The sequence below is a fragment of the Pseudophryne corroboree genome, chromosome 10 (assembly GCF_028390025.1).
Source record: "Pseudophryne corroboree isolate aPseCor3 chromosome 10, aPseCor3.hap2, whole genome shotgun sequence".
Lineage (NCBI taxonomy): Eukaryota > Metazoa > Chordata > Amphibia > Anura > Myobatrachidae > Pseudophryne > Pseudophryne corroboree.
In genome coordinates, this window is record NC_086453.1 from 374,568,331 (window position 1) to 374,583,238 (window position 14,908).

Here is a 14,908-nt window from a genome sequence, read left to right on the forward strand (position 1 = left end):
AACCTGTGGGTGTAGACACCACTTTCCTGGATGCATATCCTGGGGACTGAGGTAGTCTGCTTCCCAATTTTCCACTCCTGGGGGTAAATTTACTAAAATGGGAGATCTATTTAAGATGGGATGTTGCCCATAGCAACCAATCATAGTCTACTTCTCATTTATCTAGCACCTTCTAGAACATAATACCTGGAATCTGATTGGTTGCTATGGGCAACATCCCATTTTAAATAGAACTCCCATCTTAGTAAATTTACCTCCTGGAATGAAGACTGCAGACAGGATTATGTTGCGTTTTTCTGTCCAGGACAGAATCTTTGTTGCCTCCCTTAAAGCCAACCTACTTTTTGTTCCTCCCTGACGGTTTATGTATGCCGCTGCTGTCACATTGTCTGACTGTACTCTGACATGTTGAGCCCTCACTAGGTCTTCCGTTATAAGAAGTGCATCGTAAATGGCTCTTACAGTAGTTCCAGAATATTTATTGGAAGACTGCTCATCCTCTGAGACTGGCATCTGTTGTCAGAATCTTCCAATCCCAGATTGGATCGCTTATGAGTGGTCTGAGCGTCTCTGAGTGGTCTGAGCATCTCTGATCAGCTTCGAAGGATGCCACCATCTTTCCAAGAAGTTTTACAGAAAGATGCAGAGAGACCGTCTGGTTCTGCAGAACCTGACGTACCATTTCCCTGATATCTCGAATCTTGTCTTCTGGAAGAAACCCCTTCAGATGTATCGTGTCTAGAATGAGACTCAGGAATTGAATCCTCTGCGTTGGTTGTAGGTTGGATTTTTTTGAAGTTCACAATCCAGCCGTGTTGAATCAGAAACCGATGAGTGGTCTGAGCATCTCTGATCAACTGGTCCTGAGTGGGAGCCTTGATCAGAAGGTCGTTCAGATATGGGATGATCGTTACCCCTAACGATCTCAATTTCGCGACCATGACAGCCATGATCTTCATGAAGATTCTTGGGGCTGATGATAGGCCGAATGGTAGGGCTCTGAATTAGTAGTGATTTTTGCCCACTGCAAACCGTAAATAGGCTTGGTGTGGAGTCCAAATTGGGACATGGAAGTACGCATCCTTTATGTCCATGGACATCATGAACTCTTTTTGTTCCAGTCCCACAATGACCGACTGTATTGACTCTATCTCGAACCTGTAAACAGCCAGAAACTGATTTAAAACTTTTAAATTGAGGATTGGCCTGACTGAACCAACCGGTTTTGGCACTACAAAAAGATTTGAATAAAATCCCGTTCCTCTGTGAGAAGTCGGGACAGGCATAATTACTTCCGTCTGAAGTAATTTTTGAATGCCATATCCAATGCCCTTGCCTTCTGACATTGATGAAGTCTTGTTGTAAAAAATTGAGAGTGAGGGTGGCTTAGAAAATCTATTCTGTATCCCTGGGAGATAATATTGTTGATACAGACTTCTGGTGAGGTTTTGGCCCAGGTGTCCCGAAACCTTTCCAACCGTGCGTCCACCATAGGAGACCCAAGGTGAGCTGGGAGACCGTCATGGCACGGTCTTGTCAGCAGGTTTAGGGTTCTACTTTCTGGTTGGTGTCTGGGAACTGCCTCTCCCTCTGTTTCCATGAGTCTGACCGCCAAAACCTCTTCCTCTAGCACGAAAGGATTGAGACCTAAATGAACTGAACACCGTACTGGAGTAATTCCTTTTGACCGGTGGCGTGGTTCTAGGATACGTGGTAGGTAAAAAAGTAGATTTCCCTGCTGTTGCTTGGGAAATCCACTTGTCCAATTCAGGACCGAATAAAGTTTCCCCTACAAAGGGAATTGCCTCCACTGCCTTTTTGGATTCAGAATCCCCTTGCCATTCCCTGAGCCACAGAATCCTTCTGGCCGATATGGCCGAAGCTGAGATGCATGATGAAGCTATTCTGCTAGCATCCTTAGCGGCTTGGCAGATGAATGTAGCTGACTCACGGATATGTTCTGCTAAACGAACTATCTCTTCCTGATTGTTTCCTCCACAACCTGAACAATCTGAACCAGCCCAAGCAGCAATAGGCTTGTGCACCCAAGCACTAATAATCGCAGGTCTTTGTGATTCTCCTGCAGCCACAAACATAGATTTTAATGCCATATCTAACTTACGATCTGAGACCTCTTTAAGTGTAGTGACGTTTGGTATTGGTAAGATTGTTCTTTTTGACAGTCTAGCCAGGGAAGCGTCTGCAATCAGCGGAACTTCCCACTTAGACATAATACCCTTGGGTAGTGGGTAGTTAGCCGTAAACTTTCTGGGGATTTGGAAGCGTTTATCCGGCTGCTTCCATCATTTGATTTTGGAGAGTCTGAGGGATCGGAAAAACTGCGCTCTGTGGTCTCTGAGACTCAAATACATCAAACTCCTCCAGTACCTTAACCTCTTCTTCTTTGAAGTTAAGGACCTTTTTTACCTCGTCAATAAGGGATTCTAACCCCTTGACCACTGCATCCTCCTCCTCCTCAATAATTGCCTCCACAGACTCTCCCTCCTCCTCCTCTATGAGCCCCTCTTCCTCCTCCGATTCTTCCTGCCGGAGAGGGAGTGGTCTCTTTACCGCGTTACGCACCTGTTTTCCAGCTGTGCGGACGAGGTAACTCTAATTAGGAATTCTTCCATGGTTTTGGCAAAACCCGCAGCCCATTCTAAATGTTGCTTTCGGGATTCCGCCATCTCCCTAGGAATATCTATCAGGGTACAAAGATGGACCACTGCTCTCAGGTTGAGCATCCATTTGTAAACATGTGTCGCACACCCTGGAGCTGCCAACTGTGGTGCTCTTTTTTTCACACTTTGAACAAACATAGGGGGTAATTCCAAGTTGATCGCAGCAGGAATTTAGTTAGCAATTGGGCAAAACCATGTGCACTGCAGGGGAGGCAGATATAACATGTGCAGAGAGAGTTAGATTTGGGTGGGTTATTTTATTTCTGTGCAGGGTAAATACTGGCTGCTTTATTTTTACACTGCAAATTAGATTGCAGATTGAACACACCCCACCCAAATCTAACTCTCTCTGCACATGTTACATCTGCCCCCCCTGCAGTGCACATGGTTTTGCCCAATTGCTAACTAAATTCCTGCTGCGATCAACTTGGAATTACCCCCATAATTCCATGTTAAACACAAACACACACACACACACACACACACACACACACACACACACACACCAATCAGCAGTACTTTCACCCTATTGGAATAGGTGGAGAAAGACTGTAGGAATGTAGGGAGCAATGAATTTATTGGGAGTCACACGGCCGGAATAATTCCAATCAATAAAATAGGAACCCGTCTGGCGTTACAATCCTCACACCACCAAACGCTGATATAGTCTGTGTTGATCCGGCTGAGACTTGTAGTGCTCCTCCTCCACAAGACCTGTCAGCACCAGAGTCCTCTGTCAGTGTCCTATACACTCCTCCCCTCTCTGAGGGGATTCCCACTGAGTCATCGCGCCTAATCACACAAACAAAATGGGCGAAAATCAATTTTGTCCTTCACCTCGTTATTCCTCCTCCATCAGGCTGAGGATTATGCCGCCCCTCTATAGATGCACTGGTCTCGCCTCTAGACATAGCGCCTTTCCACTCCGTGCCGTCCGCCCGTGATCCCCCGCAAGGGACCCGCTGCTCAGCGCCGCTCCGGAGCGCCGTCTCCGGCTATCACCGCCCGTGTCATAGGACTCCGCTGCTCTGTGCCTCAGCGGAGCTCCGTTGCCTGTGTCGGCCTATTCTCAGCGCCTGATGGAGCCTGTACGAATCGAGGCCTAGTTACAGCAGCCACACCAACGCTCCCTATCCTGTCAGCGCCGCTTCTAACCAACGCTCCCTATCCTGTCAGTGCCGCTTCTAACAAGCTAAACTGTGACTCACTGTTTTGTGAATCCACTGGGAGAGCCTCAGATCCCTTCTTTACAGGATCTTTATCTCACCAGTCCCAGCCTGCACCCTCCTTTCAGCTAGGTGGGATTGGGCTAAATTTAAACAAAAATAGTCTATAGGGCCCAACACAGTGCGCGATCCACCGCCGAGCTGCCCGGCGGCGGATGCGGTTGACAGGCGACCCGGCGGCTGGGGGGGGGGGCAGTGACGGTTGAGTGAACCCGTCACCCGGCTCCATAGCAGTGCATGCAAATATGGACGAGATCGTCCATATTGGCCTGCATGCACAAGCGACGGGGCACCGGCGATGAACGAGCGCGGGGCCGCGCATTGTACATCGCTGGTGCCTCCACACTGAAAGATGTGAATGGTATCTCGTTCATTAATGAACAAGATCGTTCATATCTTTCACTAATATCGCCCAGTGTGTAGGGCCCATCAGGAGCAAGGGCTCCTCTTCTGTGCTGCTTCTTCCTAGCACAATTTTTCAAACTGAAGGAATGGTGGGCGTGAAGGGGGAGGAGCCGGCCGTGCAGAGATTTTTATATTGTGCTACTTCCGGTCTACACACTTCACACGCCAGCTGTCTAGAACTCCTCCAGTGTGCCCTAGTGGATGTAAGAGAAAAAAATTAAATAAAAATATATATATATATAATTTTAGGTTTATTATTTGCCATCCTCTCCCGTATCTGCCCCCCTTCTTACCTACATACAGCGTATTCTCCTATAGATATCTGTATAGATACCAGCCGATTGGCTGGTACTTTATCACCGTGATATTTATCACTTTTCAAGGCTTAGTACATCTGGCCCGAGAGAGAGAATACTTACAGAGGGGATTACCGCTCTTCGGCCCACCTCACCAGTCGCTCCTCGCGCCAGCCTTTCCCTCTTTCTAACTTGGATCCCCCTCTGTACTCCGCTCGGGGGGGGGGGGGGGGGGAGTTTCGCGGAGTGACGGGGTTGCGTTGTGACGTAACGACGCAACCGCGCCATTCCGTGAAACTCCGTCCCCCAAGCGGGTTACTCGGGGAGAAATAGGAGGGGGAAGCAGGGAGCCACAGTTAGTGCGGTTGCACTGCTCGCCTGCCCCAAGAAACGGCCCTGATTGTGATCCATCCCAAATCGTACAACTTGCCTTATAGTGGTATGTGCCCCTAACGTAGGGTCAGGATCCTCTAATGGGTACAAAAACAATTGTGTATTCTCTGACACCAGGATAGGAATGGTTAAACATGTCACATTGGCACGTGCTGGTAAAGGACTGGTGTTTCCATTGTAAGGCTTTGTGCTCCCTCTGGTGGACAGTGAAGGCTCAGCAGCTTATCTACTAAATCTTACACATTCAGTGAGTCTAGAGATGGTAGTTTTATATACTTTCTATAACGTCTCCGTTCATAGTGTTTCAATGAGTAGTTCTCTCAGGAGCAGGGAGCTAGGCCGTGAGGGCTGCTAGCAGGCCAGGCATACAGGAAAATGTCTGATCGCAGGCTGGTTTCATGTATATTGTGTGGAGTGAAGTCATTTAGCGCTCAGTACTTGATGACATCACACACAGACCGAGGAAATCATGTTGTACCCTTCCAGCTTCCTTCAGAGTTCATTCAGTAACGAGAGACTAGAGGAACGTCATTGAATGCTTGTGTTCTGTGTTCTAGGTTCATCAATGCAAGGCGGCGCATCCTGCAGCCAATGTTAGATGCCAGTAATCCTGATCCGGCACCGAAAGCCAAGAAGATAAAGTCTCAGCACCGGCCAACTCAGCGGTTCTGGCCAAACTCAATTGCAGCCGGAGTCTTACAGCAACAAGGAGTGTTACCTGGGACCAACCCTGATGGTGAGAGGCAGCAGAGGGGCCTTAGTGATAGATTCCCTATATGCCAGCATTAAGGTCCGGCCCGCTAACCCTAACAGATAGGCATCAGTCATTTTCCTAGTACAGCGTAAAATAGTTCAGCATTTTTTTTATTAGTAGATTTTGGATATTTTAGCTACAGCTGAAGAAAAAAAAAAGCAGGGCATAGCCCTGGACTTTTAATGGTATGTTTATATTGTTCTTTACAGACAGACTATAGGTCCCAGCAAGTCTGCCCCAGCATGCCGTCACCTGTAGAACAACAAGTGCCAGCATGCCCGGATATTACGGGTCAGCTGGCACCTGTAGTTCACCTGTAAAGAAACTATTAAAATGAAGTCAGGACACTGAATGTTGTAGTCATTTATTGAACCCTACTTCTCCTGCTGAGCGAGGGCCTGTTTAAGCTTTTCCACATGGCCACCGCCCCTCCCCCCAGGACTTCCAGCCTCTTTCTTTCTTCAGGAGCTCTTAACTACATCTTCCCCGTTGTCTGACTCATGCTTGCTGATATTAGCCAGGTCAAGGGGGTTGGGGGTATGGTGGCCAATCCCAGGATCTGGATTGCGGGATACCGGGATTTTGGCCAAAAATTGGAAGCGCCAAATTGTTTTTTTTCAACGCCGGCAGTGTTGAGTTTTCTTTTTTTTTTATAAATGGGACAATCCACTATTCTGTATGTAGGGCAGTGGTGGAAACCCACTACGGCTTCCTTACGGCCTCTGCCAGAATCTGAATTTTTGGAAGGTGGATGACAGATCGCCCAAGTCTACCTCTCTCCTGACCTAGAAAAGGACAGACCCCTCATGCCAGCTGAGGGACAGAAGGACAAGCCTGTTACCGCTAGTTCTAATGGAATTAGCTGGAGAAAAAGGCACTCTGAGTCTTCACCCACTGGCCTGTGCAATAATCTTATCCAGCTCTGGACCAAATAAAGCCCCACGTGAGGATGTAGATTAGTCTTTCTTACGTGTGCCTAGCCGACAGGACTATATATTGTGCCACCTGTACACACTGCATGATGCTGTAGACGGCGGCGCAATGTATCATTGCCCACCGCATTTAAAATGGATGCTGTCATTCCCTGGGTTATCCCATTTGGTGTGCAGCATGCCCGACGAGACAACCAGTGGGAGTGCGCAATCAGCTGTACACACTAGACCAGGCCTGGCCAACCTGCGGCTCTCCAGACGTTGCGCTACGATCTCCTCTGCCTGATTGACAGGCAGAGGCGGTCGATGGGTGGGAGGGGGCGAAACGGCGCCGTTTGGCCGCCGTTTCGTGGCCGCGGTCCGGCCAACGCAGGTGTGGCTGGACCGTGCGGGGAGTGGCTCGCAGCGGCTGTGTGACGTCACACGCAGCCACTGCGGGCCGGGGAGCGAAGAGTAGCTCCCGGCCAGCACGCTAAAGCTGCGCTGGTCGGGAGCTACTCTTAAAGTGCAAAAGCATCGCCGCTGTGCGATGCCTTTGCACTTCTGCAGGGGGGGCCAGCACTGACATGCGGGGCGGACTAGCCCTGTGCTGGGCGTCCCCCCGCATGTCTGAGTTCATGATCGTAGCTGTTCTAAATTTAGCACAGCTACGATAAACTCGGAATGACCCCCTTGAAGTCTACGGGACCACCAAACATGGACGCTAGAGACCGACCTAGAAGCCCCCTGGAGGAGGAGGACTCTGACTAACTCCTAGGATCTAGACACTTGCTGAATCAGCCAAATAGGGGAGACGGCCATGGACCTAGCCCTGGGTGACTGCCAGTTCAGATTAAAACACCCTGACGTGGGAAACAAACACTGTGGAACCTCTGGCTGGCCAGTACTTAATTGTGCCAGCAATGGGAGTACTCCACCCAGCCTCTGCTATGGTATCTCTAGCCCCGGCAAGGACTTTGTGGAGCAACTCTGCAGGCGATTCAGGGGCCATGGCCACTCTACAGAGCAAGTAATCCAGTAGAAGAAATAAATCAAGTCTGATGACAGCTGGCATGGGTTATGGGGAAGAAGTGCGGACAGTGTACTGCAGACATTAAGCTGCTACTGTGCTTCTCCTGCACACAGTATTCTCTAATGTCTCTCCAATCAGGGGACTGGTACAGAAATAATGTAACTCCAGACATCGAGGTAATAAAGAGGGCTCTATACCTAGAGGCTCCTGGTACCTCTGGCCAGTGGGTAGCAGGGTTAAAATGTTCAAATATAGGGTGGGATTCAATTCTTTTCACCCCTTTCCACACCCGTTCTGTTTCTGCCCTCAGGGGCGTGGTATCATTATTTCGGCTCGCTACCTCCGGAGTAGAAAGGCACCCAACCCTTTACACAGCTAAACCTGATCACTATGGGCGCAATATGTGCGATAACGGAGATCATTTTAGAAAGGAAATTGGGCGTGATATATCATTTGAATCCCACCCATAGTGTCTGCTCTTTTGGCACTAAAAGTTCCAGCATGCCCTAGTGCATAATATCACTTCCTGGCCGGAATTTAATGAAGTCCGAGTTCGGCGACCGTGTAGGATGACAGACGAACTTGGACTTTTTTTTTTTTTATAGGGGCAATCTGTACAAAGCTAAACCATGGCTTGTACATGACTGCCCCCTTAAAAACATTTCCGAGTTCGCCCGGCACCTCGCACGGCCTCTGGACTTGGACTTCACTAGATCCCAACCTTTATGTTAATCAACGGATGGCGCTATATATGTTTCACTGTTCTAGTGCCTCTGGTCAAAATACAAAGATGGATGCCTTTATTCTAAAAACAAAAAGGCCCCAAACTGCACCATACTGCACGCCAGACCACAAGTAGGTGTGACAGCAATAGTGATTAATGGTGAACAAGCCTGGGTCCGTAATATAACCAGCCATCATTAAATGTATTTCATGCTGATTTATTATGTTAAACAATAAAATACTGCGGGGTATATGCAATTGCGGGAATTCACCGTTTTTAAATTCGACACAATTCGACAGTCGAATCCCGGCCGCCGGGGCCGGAATTCGACATATTCAATAAAAAACGGATTCGACAGTCCCGCTGTCGAAAAACGGACCAATTGACGGATATGTGCGTCCTGGATTCGACTTTTTGGACGGCACAAAAGTGTTTAAAAAACCCCCCAAAAAAATGCGTGGGGTCCCCCCTCCTAAGCATAACCAGCCTCGGGCTGTTTGAGCCGGTCCTGGTTGTAAAAATACGGGGAAAATTGACAGGGGATCCCCCGTATTTTTAGAACCAGCACCAGACTCTGCGTCCGGTCCTGGTGCAAAAAATACGGGGGACAAAAGACGCAGGGGTCCCCCGTATTTTTAACACCAGCACCGGGCTCCACTAGCTGGAGAGATAATGCCACAGCCGGGGGACACTTTTATATCGGTCCCTGCGGCCGTGGCATTAAATCCCCAACTAGTCACCCCTGGTCGGGGTACCCTGGAGGAGTGGGGACCCCTTAAATCAAGGGGTCCCCCACTCGAGCCACCCAAGGGCCAGGGGTGAAGCCCGAGGCTGTCCCCCCCATCCAAGGGCTGCGGATGGGGGGCTGATAGCCTTGTGTCAAATAAAAGAATATTGTTTTTTGCAGCAGAACTACAAGTCCCAGCAAGCGTCCCCGCAAGCTGGTACTTGGAGAACCACAAGTACCAACATGCGGGGGGGAAATGGGCCCGCTGGTACCTGTAGTTCTACTGCAAAAAAAATACCCAAATAAAAACAGTACACGCACACCGTGATTGTATAACTTTATTACATACATGCCGACACACACATACTTACCTATGTTGACACGTTGTTCGGTCCACTTCTCCAAGTAGAATCCACGGTGTACCTGAAAATAAAATTATACTCACCAAAATCCAGTGTAGCTTGTGTCCTCTTCTGTTTTGTAATCCACGTACTTGGCAAAAAAAAGAAAACGCATTACCCGGACCACGCACTGAAAGGGGTCCCATGTTTACACATGGGACCCCTTTCCCCGAATGCTGAGACCCCCCGTGACTCCTGTCACAGAGGGTCCCTTCAGCCAATCAGGGAGTGCCACGTCGTGGCACTCTCCTGATTGGCTGTGCGCGTCTGAGCTGTCAGACGCGCATAGCACATACCGCTCCATTATCTTCAATGGTGGGAACTTTGCGGTCAGCGATGAGGTTACCCGCGGTCAGCCGCTGACCGCGAGTGACCTCACCGCGGTCAGCCGCTGACCGCGAGTGACCTCACCGCTGACCTCAAAGTTCCCACCATTGAAGATAATGGAGCGGCTGTGCGATGTGCCGTCTGACAGCTCAGACGCGCACAGCCAATCAGGAGAGTGCCACGACGTGGCGCTCCCTGATTGGCTGAAGGGACCCTCTGTGACAGGAGTCACGGGGGGTCTCAGCATTCGGGGAAATGGGTCCCATGTGTAAACATGGGATCCCTTTCAGTGCGTGGTCCGGGTAATGCGTTTTTTTTTTTTGGTGCCAAGTACGTGGATTACAAAAAAGAAGACGAGAGATGCTACACAGGATTTTGGTGAGTATAATTTTATTTTCAGGTACCCCATGGATTCTACTTTGAGAAGTGGACAGAGGTCGGCGTGTGAACATAGCTGTGTGTCGGCATGTATGTAATAAAGTTTTACTATCACGGTGTGCGTGTACTGTTTTTATTTGGGTATTTTTTTTGTAGTAGAACTACAGGTACCAGCGGGCCCGTTTCCCCCCCGCATGCTGGTACTTGTGGTTCTCCAAGTACCAGCTTGCGGGGGAGGCTTGCTGGGACTTGTAGTTCTGCAAAAAACAATATTCTTTTATTTGACACAAGGCTATCAGCCCCCCATCCGCAGCCCTTGGATGGGGGGGGACAGCCTCGGGCTTCACCCCTGGCCCTTGGGTGGCTGGAGGGGGGGACCCCTTGATTTAAGGGGTCCCCACTCCTCCAGGGTACCCCGACCAGGGGTGACTAGTTGGGGATTTAATGCCACGGCCGCAGGGACCGATATAAAAGTGTCCCCCGGCTGTGGCATTATCTCTCCAGCTAGTGGAGCCCGGTGCTGGTGTTAAAAATACGGGGGACCCCTACGTCTTTTGTCCCTCGTATTTTTTGCACCAGGACCGGACGCAGAGCCCGGTGCTGGTTCTGAAAATACGGGGGATCCTCTGTCAATTCCCCCCCCCCCCCCCCCCCCCCGTATTTTTACAACCAGGACCGGCTCAAAGAGCCCGAGGCTGGTTATGCTTAGGAGGGGGGACCCCATGCATTTTTTTCTCTTGATTTTAACCCATTCCCACCCCTTCCCACTGAAAACCATGCTCTCTCTATTTTAGTCAGTTAAAAAAAAAATATTCTTTTAAAAAATATATAAATAATACTTGTGTCTCCTAATAGACAAACCAAGTACATAATCCCTTCTAATATAAATAGATATGCTATTAGCAATAAAAAAAACACAAAAAAACATTTTTTATTAGATTCCGCCAGCAAAGTGAGGCGGAATGAAATTGACGAAATTACTTTCGAAAAGCACTGTTGTCGAATCAACATTCTTCAATTGAATATACTTTTGTCGAAAAGCCGCATTTTTACCAATGCAGACATGTCAAATTTTGACAATGTCGAATTGCAAAAAGTCGAATCTGAAACGGCAGGTTTTTTGTCGAAAAGTACTGTATTGCATTGTCGAATCCAATTCGACAGGTTTTTTTTTGTCGAAAATGCCCCGTTTTTCGACATTTTCATGAATTCGACCGCAATTGCATATACCCCTGTATGTCTCCAGGAGATACAGTGACAGGGATGTTAGTTTTAGTAAAGGAACAGAAGATACATAAATAGTGGTGACTTCAGGTGTATAGTGAGCGTTTGTGTAGTGGTTGTGCATTATTATTGTGTATAGTGAGCGTCTGTATAGTGATTGTGCATTATTATTGTGTACAGTGAGCATTTGTATAGTGATTGTGCATTGTTATTGTGTACAGTGAGCGTTTGTATAGTGAATGTGCATTATTATTGCGTATTGTGAGCATTTGTATAGTGATTGTGCATTGTTATTGTGTATAGTGAGCGTTTGTATAGTGAATGTGCATTATTATTGCGTATTGTGAGCATTTGCATAGTGATTGTGCATTGTTATTGTGTACAGTGAGCGATTGTATAGTGTTTGTGCATTATTATTGTGTATCGTGAGCATTTGTATAGTGATTGAGCATTGTTATTGTGTACAGTGAGTGCATTATTGGCAGCGAGCCTAATAACCGGACTCGGTGTATAGTGATCGATCGTTGTTACTGTGTATGGTGAGTGTCTGTTTTCACTGTATAGTGAGCATGTGTAGTAATTGTGTAAGGCGGGTGTGTATTGTGACATCTATAGTGAGCATGTGTAGTGATTGTGTGTTGTCACATGTACAGTATAGTGAGTATATCTTGTTATGTGTATAGGAAGTGTGGCGTTACGGTGTGTAGTGAGCAAGTGTTATGTCTGTAAAATGAGTGTATGTTTAAATGCGTTTAGTGCGGTGTCAGTGAGTGTTGTGTCTGTAGAGTGAGTGTGTAACCGTGTGTGGTGAGCGAATGTTGTGTCTGTAGAGTGAGTGTGTTACTGTGTGTAGTGAGTGAGTGTTGTGTCTGTAGAGTGAGTGTGTTACTGTGTGTAGTGAGTGAGTGTTGTGTCTGTAGAGTGAGTGTGTTACTGTGTGTAGTGAGCGAGTGTTGTGTCTGTAGAGTGAGTGTGTTACTGTGTGTAGTGAGCGAATGTTGTGTCTGTAGAGTGAGTGTGTTACTGTGTGTAGTGAGCGAGTGTTGTGTCTGTAGAGTGAGTGTGTTACCGTGTAGTGAGCGAGTGTTGTGTCTGTAGAGTGAGTGTGTTACTACTGTGTGCAGTGAGTGAGTGTTGTGTCTGTAGAGTGAGTGTGTTACCGTGTGTAGTGAGCGAGTGTTGTGTCTGTAGAGTGAGTTGTGTTACTGTGTGTAGTGAGCGAGTGTTGTGTCTGTAGAGTGAGTGTGTTACTGTGTATAGTGAGTATGTTACGGTGTGTAGTGAGCGAGTGTTGTGACTGTAGAGTTAGTCTATATATTGTGCACATGTATACAGTTTGTCTGTGTTGTCACTGCGTATAGTGAGCGTGTCACTGTTTTGCAGGTTCTGTGAACTTAGACAACCTGCAGTCTCTCTCCTCGGACACACTGTCTATGCAGCAAGCCTTGATGGCAGCACACGATGACTCGCTGGACGGGACAGAGGAAGAGGACGAGGAGGAAGAGATGGAAGACGATGACTTGGAAGAGGACAGTGAAGATCTTCAAACTACAAATGTCAGCGACCTGGGCTTAGAACAAAGTGACTCCCTGGAGTAGCGAAGTGTCTGAGCGACACTGACTTGCGCAATAGAACTGATGCAGCCTTCGCCTTGGAGTATCATTGGTAATGACTTACTGCACCTGCTCGGGTGGGAGAGTAATGTCCTTCCACTGCACATTTGGTGGAAACTAAAGCACCATGATGGGACATGATCTCCCACCACGAGGACCTGGAAGCTGGAACCCGTGTGTAATGCAGTTTCTTGTACCGTCCTGCACACAGAGGAATGCATATTCTCATCGCCCTTCTCCGGCACCTGTCCCGTGTCTGGCAGCGCCCACACCCCAGTCCCCGGCTGTTATTTAAGTGACGGACACATGTTTACAAAGCCACATGTTGTGGCCCATTTTGTTTTCTGTTTTGTTTTTTAAAGAACTTGACTTGTTTTTAGGTAAAGCTTTTTTCTGTATTATTATGACTGAATGCTATTGAAACGTTAAGGTTTTAAGATCGCCCTGTTGGGTGTATTTATAGATATACTGTATATACACACGTGTATCTATATGTACATTTATAAACTTCTCATGTCTATAATATCAAAATAGTTTTTCCCACCAACAAAACTGACATTTGTGTGTACAATTCCACCCCAGATCTTTCAAATGATGTAATATTATTAGACATCTATTTTGGCAAGTAAACTGTTTTATGAAATTTCCATATAAACAGAGTATGACGATTATAAAACTACCTCTGTGTGTGTGTGCGCACGTGGCTACATGTCCCGGGAGACAAGCGCACGGCATCGGCAGCCATGTCTGAGCGTAGACTGTTAACAGAGGCCGCTTCCTCGCTGGTGAGATTGTTTTCCCGTTACAGTGAGCAATGTGTACGGGTAAGTGCAGTACGCTACATCTGCAAGACGCCACAACTGAGATACAGCTATAGAGACATGTGGTGGTGTACTGAAGACTGTGGGCATCATTACTGATTGTACACACTTGCCTACAGGGCTGCGAATGTTTAGGCTACGGAATTGCTGGTCATCGCAAGTGAAACTGCCGCTGAGAAACAAAGATAGATGCCCATCTCGGAGCCATTACAAACTCAAAACAGCCAGGTATATATATATATATATATATATATATATATGTATAGTACATAGGCAAATAAAATAGGATTTTAATTACCTACCGGCAAATCCTTTTCTCGTAGACCGTAGGGGATACTGGGAACCCATTTAGTACCATGGGGTATAGACAGGTCCACTTGGAGCCTTGGGCACTTTAAGAATTTGATAGTGTGCGCTGGCTCCTCCCTCTATGCCCCTCCTACCAGACTCAGTCAAGGAAACTGTGCCCGAGGAGATGAACATACTTTGAGAGAAGGCTAGATAAGGAAAGTGGTGAGATTACGAACCAGCACACACGACAAGAGGAAAGCCAAGCTAACCAAACTTGAAACATGAACAGCAACAGCTGAACAAACCAGACTACTTAACCAAGTAACAGTGAAGGAAGAGCGAAGCACTGGGCGGGCGCCCAGTATCCCCTATGGACTATGAAAAAAGGATTAACCGGTAGGATAATTAAAATCCTATTTCTCATACGTCCTAGAGGATGCTGGGGTCCACTTCAAGACCATGGGGTATAGACGGTTCCGCAGGAACCATGGGCACTTTAAGACTTTTCAATGGGTGTGAACTGGCTCCTCCCTCTATGCCCCTCCTCCAGACCTCAGTTTTAGAATTGTGCCCAGGCAGACTGGATGCACTCCAGGGGAGCTCTACTGAGTTTCTCTGAAAAGACTTATGTTAGGTTTTTTATTTTCAGAGAGAACTGCTGGCAACAGTCTCCCTGCTTCGTGGGATTGAGGGGGCAGAAGTA

The 14,908-nt window shown here is 47.7% G+C and overlaps 1 protein-coding gene across 9 annotated transcripts in view; it reads left to right on the top strand.

Annotated features, from left to right (window-relative positions):
- PKNOX2 (PBX/knotted 1 homeobox 2) overlaps positions 1-13,769 on the top strand; it is a 581,048-nt gene extending 567,279 nt beyond the window's left edge. For all 9 annotated transcript variants that reach the window (XM_063943776.1, XM_063943772.1, XM_063943775.1 and 6 more), the window contains 2 exons: positions 5,559-5,737; positions 12,864-13,769. In XM_063943776.1, the coding sequence (XP_063799846.1) occupies positions 5,559-5,737; positions 12,864-13,078 (394 nt within the window). In that variant the 3' untranslated portion in view covers positions 13,079-13,769. The remainder of the gene's footprint in view (positions 1-5,558; positions 5,738-12,863) is intronic.
- Positions 13,770-14,908: the final 1,139 nt, after the last annotated feature.